This window comes from Monopterus albus, unplaced genomic scaffold (genome assembly GCF_001952655.1).
Source record: "Monopterus albus unplaced genomic scaffold, M_albus_1.0 scaffold43.1, whole genome shotgun sequence".
Lineage (NCBI taxonomy): Eukaryota > Metazoa > Chordata > Actinopteri > Synbranchiformes > Synbranchidae > Monopterus > Monopterus albus.
Window position 1 is genome coordinate 2003953 of NW_018127923.1, and position 14373 is coordinate 2018325.

General features: G+C 42.7%; 1 protein-coding gene across 3 annotated transcripts in view; it reads left to right on the top strand.

The window, feature by feature from the left end:
* Positions 1-14373, top strand: part of birc6 (baculoviral IAP repeat containing 6) — a 164503-nt gene that overhangs the window by 50445 nt on the left and 99685 nt on the right. For all 3 annotated transcript variants that reach the window (XM_020599885.1, XM_020599888.1, XM_020599886.1), the window contains exons 39-56: positions 392-545; positions 666-782; positions 933-1093; positions 2424-2550; positions 2657-2767; positions 3682-3940; positions 4092-4663; positions 5125-5300; positions 5426-5522; positions 5719-5913; positions 6032-6232; positions 6782-7061; positions 7141-7397; positions 8070-8178; positions 8479-8715; positions 10332-11199; positions 11400-11543; positions 13704-13833. In XM_020599885.1, coding sequence (XP_020455541.1) covers positions 392-545; positions 666-782; positions 933-1093; positions 2424-2550; positions 2657-2767; positions 3682-3940; positions 4092-4663; positions 5125-5300; positions 5426-5522; positions 5719-5913; positions 6032-6232; positions 6782-7061; positions 7141-7397; positions 8070-8178; positions 8479-8715; positions 10332-11199; positions 11400-11543; positions 13704-13833 — 4195 coding nt within the window. The remainder of the gene's footprint in view (positions 1-391; positions 546-665; positions 783-932; positions 1094-2423; positions 2551-2656; positions 2768-3681; positions 3941-4091; positions 4664-5124; positions 5301-5425; positions 5523-5718; positions 5914-6031; positions 6233-6781; positions 7062-7140; positions 7398-8069; positions 8179-8478; positions 8716-10331; positions 11200-11399; positions 11544-13703; positions 13834-14373) is intronic.

A 14373-nucleotide genomic window follows, 5' to 3' on the forward strand; every position in this document is an offset into this window, starting at 1 on the left:
GTTTTTATGTTTGGCCTTGAGTTAAGAGTTTTCTTGTTTAAAGACCAAAACGTGCAAGCTAAAAGGAACTTTAACTTATTTACGTGCATAGTTGAACTAATGTAAGCTGCGTAGATTTTTAGCTGAGGCATCTGTAGGGGGACAGAAAATGAACTTCTTGAGAGTTATGTGGGCAAGGTGGAGGTATGGTAAAGTGATTTTTCTACTTTTTAAGTGTTTTTGAACTGATGTAGTGATGACATGCAGCTTAAGCAGGAACAGATTTGAATTTGAGCAACTAAATTGACATTTTGGATTTGAAAGCAAATATAAAAATAGCTCTGTCACTAGAATGACTGTAATGCTTTTTTTGTCCTCATCTTTCTCATCCCCTCCTTGTGTCCATTCTCAGCCTATAAGCAGCACCTGGTATGATTACTGGGGTGCTGATTATGGCACATATGGGTACAACCCATACATTGGAGGGGTTGGTATCCCTGTGTCCAAACCTCCAGTTGCTGCTGAAAAGCCTGGGTCACAGGGTCTGTCAGTCTCCGTGTCACAAGGTGAGCAGAGGCTCATATTTGCCCAAATTGATGTAATATTTTTATTCAAGTCTTACCTCTGTAAATAAGCTTTTTGGTGTCTTTCCATTTAACCTTTGAACTTTTGTTGCTGTTTCACAGCTCTGGATGCGCGGCTGGAAGTGGGCCTTGAGCAGCAGGCTGAACTGATGCTCAAAATGATGGCAACTCTACAGGCTGACTCCATTCTACAGGCCCTCACCTCCAGTTCATCCACAGGTGACCACACAGCACAAAATAAAGCGTGTCTATAAGTGGCCTCAACAACCTGGAGACAAAATATTGTTTCCAGTGTTGTAGTCCGTGATGGGCTTGATAATCGTAGACTGTATGTGTCTTGCCTGTAAAGATTTGTTGTGTGGTTTTCAGTGAGCCAGGCCTCCAATGGGACTGATGACTCCCTGCTGAGGGCTCTCCATGGAGGGGGTTCTCCTCCTGGAAGTGGCCTGATAATCCAGCCCTCATCCATCCCCATGCTCAGTGCCTGCTTTAACAAGCTCTTCTCCATGCTGCAGGTCCACCATGTCCAGGTCAGCGTAAGATACCTAACTGATTGCACTTCTTAGTCGAGGCATCTACTGCACCCTTTAGTCCGTGTGGATGTCATAAGTTGAATATGTGGTCTGGACTCTGACTCTGAACATGTTTGAAACCCATTCCTTGTAGTTTTATGTGCTGCGTTTGGTAGCTCTCTTCCTGGAAACAAATCTTTTCTCAAACTGAAGGTCTCTGCTGACTGTTTTCCTTCAGGCAAGAACTGGGCTTCTTGCTATAATATAATCCAGGTTGTTGGCTTAAGAAATCAAGCCACAAGTACAGTGGTGACATTGAACTTGTAAACCTGTGCAATAACACCAAACCTATATTCTAGTTTACATTCTTCTAAACAGCTTGTGCAGTGAAGTATGTCCTAGAGATCCTGCTACAAGTTGAAAATTTAGTAATTCATAAAATTTTAAATAAAAGTTAAAACCTGGAAACTTGAAGGATAAGGTCGGTCATTATCTATTTTAACAGTATTTTCAGCTCTCCCCATGCAGAGATTAATACTGACAATGATTTGCCTCTACTCGTGGTTAAACGTCTGTCAGTGTGTCAGTCCTGGATCAGCTGGCTTGTCTGTGCCACAGACCTCCATTGTTGTTCAAAAATGATTAAAACCACCAGTGAAACACACCACTGCACTAGGTGACATGTTTCTTCATTAGCAAACCCCAGACCCAAACGTGAGTAGCTAGCGGAATGTAAACAAAGCTGAGAGCTTGCAAAAATCACACTCTCTGTATGGAGATGACGGAAAATACAATTTATTTTGGAAATGATCTGAACCCCTACTCTTACTAATGGCTAGAGCCAGGTGGCTGCCTCTGTTCTGTACTGGAAACAAATTCCTTGTGTGTGTGTGTGTGTGTGTGTGTGTGTAACATACTTGGCCAAAATAAAGTGATTATCCTTTTAAAGCTTTCCATGAAAATCAGTTGGAGTAGACAATTGGACTACGTTTCACCTTCAAGTAGGCATAATTACACTGTACTGTGCTGTTGTCAGCTGCTGCAACAATAACCCTCAGCTAGTAGAAAATAGAAAGCTTCAACTTCCTTTATTCAAATTCACTTTTCACATGTTCATTAAATACTCGTTCTAACTGAAATAGGCTCTGTGTGTGTGATTACAGTGCAAGAAAAAAAAATCACAGCTGGGGGTTGACAAGAGTGGTGCTGTACATGAATTTTATTTTCCCCTCAGTTTATAGACAGAGTAATTCACATTTGCTAAGAATATCTTATCAAGTCAACTCAGGGAGATTTGATGTGGAACAGAAAACAAAGTAAATTTGAAACCCTTGTTTCTCTCCCTCAGATGGAGTCTCTGCTGCAGCTGTGGTTAACACTCAGTCTTAACACGTGCTCTGGTGGCAGTGAAGAGAGTGGCTCAGACATCTTCCTGTTTAATGCCAGCCGGGTGCCCACCATCCCGCTCAACCAAGGTCAGGACTCCTCCACACCATCTTACCTTCTGTACCTGTGATGAACTGTAGAAGCTGAGTGTGTTTCATTGCTATATATATTGTGTTTGTGTTTGTGTGTGTCTAGCTTCCATCAGCAGTTTCCTAACAGTGCTGGCCTGGTACCCCAACACCTCACTGAGAACATGGTGTTTGGTGCTGCACTGTCTCACCCTGATGACTAACATGTCAGCCTGTGGTCAGTACTCTACTTTCACTGGTTTTGCACGTGTATTATTAGATACCTGTGAGAGGTCTTCAAAAACAGTCACGGAGTCGCACTTTCAATCAGTATGTCCTGAGTGACTTGCTGGTCAGAGAGGGGACCAAATTGTGTCAGTTAATGTGAAATAAAATGTTTGATAATATAGACTACATGAGTAGAAGGTACAGATACCTTGGATATAAAGAAATATTATATAAATATATATGCATGTACTTATGAAAGTGTTGTTAACTCCACTGATAAAACATGGTCCAATAGTGACTTGTAAACAAAATTTTAACTTGAATCTACATGTGGATTGATCGTTTAGAGCTAAAGTCTTTGTCAGTTATGCTGATCTTAATGTTAGGGCTGACACGTCCATTATTATTATCTTTAGCCTAAACTGTGGCCCCAGAGTTGCATTCTGGCACATTTTAATGTGTATATATAATAACATGTTACATGTTCGTTTTTACTTATTGGTTATTTAAAAATTAGATTTTCCTGCCACAGTTCATGAATGTTTTCCATCATTCATTTCATAAATTTTGCACAGCAGTGCATCCCTGAATGCACCATCTAGGTGAGCTCATGAACAACTTGCCTAGACATGAATTGTCATAGGACAGTGTCATACAGTAATTTGTGTGTGACAGCAGTGATGTATTACCAGTGCAGTGCAAGTCTCTGCAGGATGATGTCCACTGTGGAAAAAATGCAACTGGAAGTCAAAGGCTATAAAATGAATTCAATCTCAACACCAAGAAATAGGCCCGGCAGTATGATCGTTACAATGTTTCTGTAACACAGGGGATATATAACTTTGATTTATGCATTGAACATTTTTGCCCTGGCGCTTATTTAGTGTTTAGTGAGGTATATGAAACTTGTGTTTGAACTTCCAGCAAACGGCAATGGGTTGAGCTCTCAGGAAAGCACAGCTCGGCAGATAGTGTCTGATCCCGCCCTGGTTCACATCCTGGTACGCTTCTTGTCCGGCACCAGCAATAACGGAACGAGCCAGCACACCTCACAGGTGGGACCCACCGCCACCCAGGCAATGCATGAGTTTTTGAGCCGCCTGCAGGTGCACCTGTCCTCCACCTGTCCACAGATGTTCAGTGAGTTCCTGCTCAAACTCATGCACATCCTGTCTACTGAGAGGTAGGCTGTCGCTTCTCTGGACATTTGTTTTCAGTCAGTTTTGTGTGCGTCTTGCAAACATAATCAGTAATTTTGGTAAGAACCACAGCAAGTGGAACTGTAATGCGGAACTAATGTCTTGGGGAACTAATGGTCCTTCTTGAACCTGCAGGGGTCCATTCCAGTCAGGTCAGGGTCCACTCGATGCCCAGGTGAAACTGCTGGAGTTTACTCTAGAGCAAAACTTCGAAGTGGTGTCAGTGGCAACTATCTCCGCCGTCATTGAGTCAATCACATTCTTGGTTCACCACTACATCACCTGCTCTGATAAGGTGGTTTCCCGCAGCGGCTCAGACAGTTCTGTTGGTGCCCGGGCTTGTTTTGGTGGTCTATTTGCCAACATCATCCGTCCAGGAGATGCAAAGGCTGTCTGTGGAGAGACTACCCGTGACCAACTGATGTTTGACCTCCTCAAGCTGGTAAATGTGCTGGTGCAGCTGCCTCTGTCTGGGGACAGAGAGTTCAGTGGGCGGCTGCCACTGGCCGGGAGCGGAGCAGCTGATAGCAGTGTGTCAGACGAGGAGAAGGTCTGTGGCAACAAAGAAAGTGTGACTGGTGGATCTGCATCCAGTCAGGGTCCTCCAGCTGGTGTGGCTGACCTGGTGCTAGCCAATCAGCAGATAATGAGCCAGATATTGTCAGCACTGGGCCAATGCAACAGCAGTGCCATGGCCATGATCATAGGTAAGACAAGCCCACAGAATTATTGCCTGACTCTGCAGGTCCTGTCAGCTCTAACATCTTTCAGATCATTGTTTTGGTTTTACTGCTTGTGGTTTATTCTCACCACTCACAACAACATGGTGTCCAGTAGCATGCTGCCATGTTTATTAGTCAGTAAACCTATTGTACACTACTTGCCCAGTACCAAACAGCCAATGTTTTGTTTGTAAGATGAAGAATTGTGTTATTTCTTCTTTCAAAAGTGACATCCTCTCTGTCCAACAGAGTGTACTTAATTTTAAAGACTACACTCTGTTTAGATTGATGCCCCAGGATTTTACTGGTACTTGGCTGAGCTGATAAATAATGAAATTTCATTGGGGTGAACTGATCCCTTGTGGAACAGAGGGAAAAAAAAGCAAATATAACTATTTGAATTAAATACCTCCTACTGCCAGCTGACTGTCCTCCCTGTTCCTCAGGAGCCAGTGGTCTCCATCTGACCAAACATGAGAACTTCCATGGTGGGCTGGATGCCATCTCAGTGGGTGATGGTCTCTTCACTATCCTCACCACCCTCAGCAAAAGGGCAACATCGGTCCAGGTTATGTTACAGCCCATTCTCACATACATGGCATGTGGTTACATGGGCAGACAGGTGAGTATCAAATAGTGGTATATGTGCTTTGATACAGTATATGATATTAAAATAGCTCCTGAACAAAGCCAACAAAAAGTATAATCAAACCAAATCTTATTTTTATTTTATTGTGAATTTTGTAGGGGTCTCTTTCCACCTGTCAGCTATCAGAGCCTCTTTTGTGGTTCATCCTGCGTGTGTTGGATACCAGTGAGGCTCTCAAAGCCTTCCATGATATGGGTAGGTATGGGTATGGTGTGGCTAAAGCAAAGCAATCTAATGGAAAACTAATGGAAAAATCCCGTTACTCCATTTCACAGCAGTTTAACTCACTGAACATGCAGGTACACACATAACCATGGATTGTGCAGTAGCAGTTTGTAGAAAACTTGATTTTTATAATAAAGCCAAAACTTTTTTTTTTGTCCCTAACCAGGTGGTGTACAGTTAATCTGTAACAACATGGTGACCAGCACCCGGGCCATTGTGAACACAGCACGAAGCATGGTGTCCACAATCATGAAGTTCTTGGATTCAGGTCCTGGAAAGGCAGCGGATGGTAACCTCAAAGCCCGAGTGATGACTTCAGAACCAGACAATGCAGAGGGACTCCATAACTTTGCCCCTTTAGGTGCTTTCACTTACTTTCAACTTGATATGTTTCATCCTGTGGAACAATATCTTTACAACAAAAAAGGTGCAACCTGACATTGACTCTAATTATAGATGATGTGTTTGTCCCTTTATAGGCACCATTACATCCAGTAGCCCCACAGCGCAGCCAGCAGAGGTCCTTCTCCAGGCCACGCCCCCCCCCCGCCGAGCCCGCTCAGCAGCCTGGTCCTACATCTTCCTGCCAGAGGAGGCCTGGTGTGACCTCACCATCCACCTTCCAGCTGCTGTACTGCTGAAGGAGCTCCACATCCAGCCACATCTCGCTTCTCTAGCCAGTGAGTAAAATCCAATTTATTAATGGGAAAAATATCTATATATATATATTAGGGCTGTCAAAGTTATTGTAATAATAACCAGCTGCAGCAAATTCCGTTTAACTGCACACATTTTTTTGACATGTCATTAAGACACACACATTCTGTGATCATGAGCCTCGTCCTGCCCCATAGTTTAGAAAATCAGGAGGCAGTGCAGCAGAAATAGATAAAGAAAAGGGTCTTTTGAATGGCAGGTTCAGCTTCAAAGCACTGCCAGATGGTTCTCTCAACAAGACCAAACTTATTTGCATTTACTGTCGATGTGAATCGAGTTACCACAGGAGTATGTCGACTCTCAGATACCACTTGCTTGATTTTGTGTAGTTTGTGTCTTTATGTTCTTATGTTGTTTTATTTCTCTATTGACATTATTTATTCTGGTTTTTACATTGCCCTTGTAAAGTACTTTGGTTGACCAGACGTTGCTTTTAAAGTGCTATATAAATAAATTTTGATTGATTGATTGATTGATGTTTTGCTGTGTGTTCTTCCTTTACCCCCCCCCAGCCTGCCCATCCTCAGTCTCAGTGGAGATAAGCGCCGATGGGGTCAACATGTTGCCGCTCTCCACCCCAGTCATCACAAGCGGCCTGACTTACATAAAGATCCAGCTTGTGAAAGCAGAGGTTGCCTCGGCTGTTTGCCTGAGGCTGCACCGGCCTCGTGACGCAAGCACCCTGGGTCTGTCTCAGATCAAACTTTTGGGTCTGACAGCATTTGGTAACACCTCCTCTGCAACTGTCAACAACCCCTTTCTGCCATCTGAGGACCAAGTTTCTAAAACCAGGTACCATAAACAGAGCCTGGAATGAGAGTTTGTGCATTTGTGTTGATATGGCTGTAACTTTTTAATTCTTCTGGCACAGCATTGGGTGGCTGCGTCTACTCCACCATTGCCTAACCCATGTCAGTGACCTGGAGGCCATGATGGCCAGTGCTGCGGCACCCACTGCCAACCTGCTGCAGACATGTGCGGCACTGCTCATGTCACCTTATTGTGGCATGCACTCACCCAACATTGAAACAGTGCTAGTGAAGATTGGCCTGCAGTCAACTCGCATTGGACTCAAACTCATCGACATTCTGCTGAGGAACTGTGCCGCCTCTGGCACTGACCCTGCCAGTGAGTCACATACAGCTACATTTCTGTTGAATGTTAATAGGCAACAGATCTTAGACTACATTAAACAGCATCCAGAAGTCCTAAAATATCCAGTTTTATGGCTGTAAGAAGTCCTTAGAAGTCCCATAAGTCCTTAGAAAATACTTTAATGAAGACTGTATTTCCAAATAACTTGTAATTGTGGTTATTAGTAAACAAGAAATTACTAAGAGCAGTTTTGCTACCTGAAAGAGCAACATCCTTGCAGAACCAGGGTGCAGTGCACAGGCCTAAAAGTGAGAGGTGAACCTGTCTCCTACCTGTGTCTTAAAGACCTGTCCAGGAAAAGAGGATCTGTGTTTTTGCTTTATCTGATGATTATCTGCTTATTTGCTAGAAGTTTTGGTTTTCTGGTCAGATGATGTATTGCATAAAAGTTGCATAAAAAGACAAAAGTTGGGTTTAGCTTTAATGGAAAAGAAAACGCTGTGGCGTAGAGCATCTCTTTCTGAACATGATGTGATGGGCTGGGTGGAGAGCCCGTCTTTGCACGTTGTACAGTAAATTGGTCAAAAATAATGTTAAAGAAGGGTGTTGATGGTAGTTCACTGCAGATGAAAACTGATCTTGAAAAATCTATAATAGACCATACAGCATGAAAGCCATCCTTATGTTGGTCCTCTGTCTTTGTAGATCTGAACAGCCCTCTACTGTTTGGGCGTCTAAATGGCCTCTCCTCGGACTCCACCATTGACATTCTGTACCAGCTGGGCACCACACAGGACTCTGGAACGAAAGACAGGTATTTCACCAAATAATTTTTACTGAGACTGGGTCTTTCCTACAGCTTCCCTTGGTAAGAATAGCAGCCGGTGATAAATGGTGTTCTGCCAAGGTGATAACCCAGAAGGAGTCATAAGCTGATAGTAAAAAGTGTCCTTACACTTTCCTTGACATCTGTTGCTGTCATATGGTTGTGCTTGTTGCATATAACTTTTACTCTGACACAGCTCGCACCGAGTGAGTGCAGAGATACTGCAGTGTTTCCCAAACCTTCTAATGAGTTGTTTATCAAAGCTTGCTCTGAATTTTAACCCTCCAGGATCCAGGCTCTCCTTCAGTGGGTTCATGACTCTTCACGGGTAGCAGCCCACAAGATGAGCGGCCCAATAGCATACACCAGGGCCTGCGCTGCCTCGTCGTCGGCTTCTTCAAGGGAGTATGGCCTCCTCATGCCTTCCCCCTCCCACCTCCACTGTGTGGCGTCCATCCTGTGGCACAGCTACGAGCTGCCTGTTGATTATGACCTTCCTGCGCTGCTCAACAGAGAGCTCTTTGAGTCAGTCAGAATCTTTTCCCACCCTGAGATTATACATATGTACATATAGACACATTTAGTTAGCATGTGCTCACCCTTGTGTCAGTAAAAATATTACAGTATTGCACTATACAGTAGTACAAAATTATTATTAACTACAACGACATGCAAAGGAATGAAAAGGGTCTTTTTTTATTGCAAGTGACTGTGCCAGTTGAGTTTCAGTAAAAACATGGAATATTATGACTTTGTATTTTATCAGCTTAGAAATATTGTGTTTGTGACTGGTGAAGATCAGGTCACATTTCATGACCAGTTTATGCAGATAACCAGAAATTGCTAACAGTGCCACGACTTTATCTTATGACTTAGTACAGGGTGGGTGAAAAGTAACTAGGCATTAAAAATTGGCTATAGAACTTGTAGTATCACTGGAGTCATGATGAAAACGGTCTTTAAAAAGATAGATTTCATATGAATTTGATATTTGAATGATTGAATTTGATTAATTGATTCATCTTCAGTCATTGAATTTGATTCATATCCTATTTACTATTGTCTATTTAGAGGCTGTTTTCATCATGACTCCAGTGATACTACAAGTTCTATAGCCAATTTTTAATGCCTAGTTACTTTTTACCCACCCTGTATAACCTTACATTAACAGCCTGTCACTTTTGCATTGATGTAAAACCAGAATTTGTTGTACTTGTTACAGGTAGAGTGCTTTTAAACTATTTTTTATTCAAGCTGAACGATTGATTATTTTCATTACAGATTAATCTTCAGATTATTTTCTTCATTAATTGATTGACTGGTTTGTAAAACTTCTGATAGCAGTGAGAAATCTCGTCACAATTCTCTGATTTACTGTAGGTGTGCAGCGGTGCAGCCAGACTGATCCTGTCTGTACATTTCACTTACACACACACACACACACACACCCCTAGTTGAGCTGGGAAAGTTTGTGTGTATGTTTTGGGGGTCAGATCAGGATAAGTGTGAATGTCCTTTTGTGACTCAGAGATTAGCGACAATGTGGAAAGTTATTTTGATAGCGCATTATATGACCAATGTTTATACGCTTGCACGTTTTATTGATTAGGATTAAAGTAATGAACATGGCACATATTTTCACCTCTATTCTTCTGGTATTCTCGAAGGTGTTTGTTTTTGAGGGAAAAAAAAGAGGTATTCACCAGAAGAAGACATCAGTCATCCTCTGGGCATGATAGATATCTTTATAAAACTGTCTGGACCAACCGCACAAACTTGCCAGCCTCACTGCAAGTTTGTGAACATAGACACCCACATGTGTAAGAATCTGGATAGGGAATCTTTTGTTGAGGGAAATGAGATTTGCTTAATTGTGAGATGACTAGGTTATACCAAGATTTTAACCCTACATATTTAACTCTATTTATGAGACACCGCTGTTTTAAATAAATATCACTTTTTGAATAGTTAGTGTCATCAGTATTCATGCAAATCGCATAAATCGAAGTCTGGGCAAGCTTAAATTTATTTCCTTTATGTCTTAATATGCATTCAGTATATCAGCTCTGATAATGCAACCCTTTAAAAACTAACAGCATGGATCACTGATTACTGATTCTGTTCCCTGTCCTTCCTTCCAGGATGCTGTATAACTGGTCCATGTCATTGCCTTGCAACATTGTGTTGAAGAAGGCTGTAGACAGTCTCCTGTGCTCCATGTGTCACATTCACCCCAGCTACTTCTGCCTGCTTATGTCTTGGATGGGGATTGTCTCAGTGCCCAACCCCAGCCACTCTCAAGGCCAGCACCACCGCCTCGCCATGACTGACGACAGCAAAAAGCAGCATGATGCCAATGCCAACACTGCAGGACTTTCAGACAGTTTTAAGCATATGAGACCTCCAGTTAATCTGTCTGAGTCCCAGTTGACCACATTGGCAGCTGCCTCTCAGTCTCCAGGAGCCACAGAGCAGCTGCTGGACTCAGGCCTACCTTCTCTGTTGGTTCGCAGCTTGGCCCAGTTCTGTGTTGGCCTCTTGGCCAGCGCTGACCTCCCTCTGCCTGCTGTTCAGGCTGAGAGACGACACTACCATCACCACTACCACTCATGCTCCTCATCCTCACAGGGTAGGCCGCATCTGGCTGCAGAGCTGGCTGCTCCAGTGCTGCGTTTCCTCACAGAAGTAGGCAACAGTCACACCATGAAAGACTGGTTAGGAGGACCAGAGGTCAACCCATTGTGGACAGCATTGCTGTTCTTGCTGTGCCACTCCAGTGCTACTGCTAGTGCTGGAGCCAGTGCAGGCGGTCAGGCTCTGAACGCTGGATCTGCAGCAGGTGCCCCTCCACCACAGCCTCAGCCTTCGGGGTCACGCTTTTCTCTGGCATCTTCTGGACAAGCAGGAGGGCTCACCACCCAGCAGAGGACAGCTCTGGAAAACGCCACTGTGGCCTTCTTTCTTCAGTGTATCTCATGTCACCCCAACAACCAGCGGCTCATGGCACAGGTTTCCTTGTACATTCTGATCCTTTTCATTTTCACCAGGAATTTTTTAACCCAGCAGAGCTTTTGACCGACTGACTTAAATGCTGTAATTTGTAAATATGGAAGATAATTTCTCAAAGATGTAGGAACCCTGCAAAGACCTTACTGATACCAGTGACAGCATTTTTTCATTTTGATATATTCACTTATCTGTGTTGGCAGGTTCTCTGTGAGCTCTTCCAGTCTGCACCCCAGCGAGCCAACGTGCCGATCTCTGGAAACATCTCAGGCTTCATTCGAAGGCTTTTCCTGCAGCTCATGCTAGAGGATGAAAAGGTCACAGTCTTCCTACAGTCTCCCTGTCCGGTGCGTAACTTTCTCCACTGTTGAATATCTGCACCCTCTTCTTTCCAGATAAGAGAAGAAATATCTGTTATTAAATTCTATGTACAGCTTTTGAGACCAGCTCGCATGGCTGTGGATAATCCCACTGTATCAAAACTGCATTGCAGATAGTTGATAGCTTTGAAATCCCCAGTCCCCCACACCTTTCTAATGTTGAGTTTGGGGCGGTCTGTGACTGAGCATTTGTGTATATTTCTGAAACCATCAGAACTTGATTGGCCGACTGTGCAGTGGTGAGAATGTTTACTGGTTTTGAGCTACTCCTTAGCTCCCCCTTTTTTAATTGTCATAGTCAAATAACACTGCTTCTGTTACAAACCCTTTTGCCCATAAGTGCGGCCTAATCAGGTTGCTTTATGCTCAGGTTAACAAGGCATGTTATTTTGTGTAAATACACTACAGAAAGTTTTCACACCCTTTCAAGTTTTCCACATTTTGTTCTGTTTCAGAGTCCTCTTAAAATGGATTCAATTCAGTTTTTTTTCTTAATCAATCTACACACAATACTCCACAGTGATAGTTATAGTAGGTTTTTGGTGTCTCTATACTTTTGTCCTCCCCAGCTACATAATGAGAGGGTCAGAATATCAGGAACACCCCTGAATAGAATGTAGTCCAGTACAACACCACCTTTAAATATGACCTCAATAATAAAAATATAATTGAATTTATACCTTTATGTCAATTTCACCAAAAGCCTAAATGTGTTGAACACACATGTTAAGGCAGAAGTATTGCATTAAATTTCATATAGTTGTATGGGTGTACCTAATAAAGTGGCTGGTGAGTGTAGACAGATAATAGATCGTAACATACATGACTGCTCTAGCAATTTTTATAATAGAACTTGTCCCCATCATGTCATTATAACAGTACAAAATGATGGTATAGCATCAAACAGGAGTGATTGATGTAGGATTCGATTATGACCACAAGGGGACGGTGCAGCAAAATGAAACAGAGGCCCTCTCTACTATTACAGTGATCCCCACAGACCAGTACATACTGTACCTGGTATAACATATCCTCATTGAAAGCGTATTGCTCCATATTTTAGCCAGATCAGTTACTGGTTGTCAGAAAGGCTGTTTTAGGATTGCATGTGTGCAGGTGTGTCAGGAGTTGGGTGAAGAGAAATTGATTTTAATTACCCACTGCATGCCATTATTACATCTTGCCTGTCTCATTGTTGTCAGTGTGATAGGCCATTTTGTATCGTTTCCCAACAGCAACTAGAAGGCAAGGTCATTTAGTCAATCCAGACAAGGTATTACAGTGAAATTTGACATCTTCTATATGTATTTATTGTTCTCAGAGGACAAGTCCTTTTAATTTGATAACCCCTCTTCCAGCACCACCATGAGGTCAGATTTTTCACTTGTACACAAGAAATATTATTAATCTTCCCCCAATAACAAACTCTGAAAATATTAGACTCCAGAGCTAAACTCTCACCTGTGTATAAACATGATTAAAAATCCAGTTACCCAGCAAATGTAGTTTACTTTGTTCATGCTTAAAATTGCATGATCTAGATAACTGACAAACTTACAATACTCATATTCACATATTCAGGTACTGCGAGCAGTAGGGGACAAACAGTCTCAGTAGCTTCTGAGTCACTTCTTAGGATATGTACTTGCACAGATTTCTCTGAAACCTTACAAAAACAACCAGGTAGTGTATCGGCTTGAAAAAAAAGGTCATTGTTGGCCCCACATATTAGTACTCATTACATTTTATCTTCATGCCTCTTTGCTGGCGGTAGCCATGGGCGGAGGCATTATGATTTTTGGGTTGTCCGTCCATAAGTCCTTCCATCCATCTGGCCCATTCTTGTGAACACGATATGTGTGGTACGTCTTGCAAGACTCTTCTGATTTGGCACACATGTTCACTTGGACTGGAGGATGAACAGATTCTGATTGTGATTTTGGTGGTCAAATGTCAAGGTCAATGACCTCACATCTGTCCCATTCCGGTGAATTTGACTGGTTGGTGGAGGCATACAACCGCAAAGCAGTGATTCTAGTTTAGTTTAATTTCCTGGAATATAGCTGATTGTAACATTTTCCAGCATGGTAAAACAAAAGTATTTTGTCTTTTTTCTTCTGTTTTCAGTTATACAAAGGCCGCATTAATGCCACCAGCCACATGATACAGCATCCCATGTACGGAGCAGGCCACAAGTACCGCACTCTCCATCTTCCCATCTCCACCACTCTAGCTGAAGTCCTGGACCGAGTGTCTGGTATGTTGCAGTAAAGAAAACTTAAACCTTTTTCTACAACACTGCTGTTTGCACCATGTACCAGACTTCAAAACACAAAACAGCTAACCCCCTTGGATTAGGGCAATGTCATGTGTACACGTAAATATACAATATTTATATAAGGTGTAAGCATGTTGGTGCCTTTAGCTGGTCACTGAAAAGTTGATTAGAACGAGGCTGCTGAACTGAATAAGCTAGTGAGGTGCTGCTCAAAGACATTGTTTAACAAGTTTTATTAGCGGGTGTTCAAATTGATCTGGTAAAAATGCAGCGCCCTGCTGCGTTTTAATGCAAGGGGCTGTGTTGGTTGGGGCATGAGGGAATAAGGGGGGGTGTTGTAGTGGCACACCAGGTCAAGGTCAAAGTGTTTATATGTCATATGCACAGTTAGGAAACATGTTTCCCTGTACAATGAAATTCTTACTTTGCCGTCCACATGAATGCCACAAAATACAAATGAAATATAAAGTAGATAAATAAGTAACACAAAATCTAAGGCACTTTAAGCAGCAAATGCAG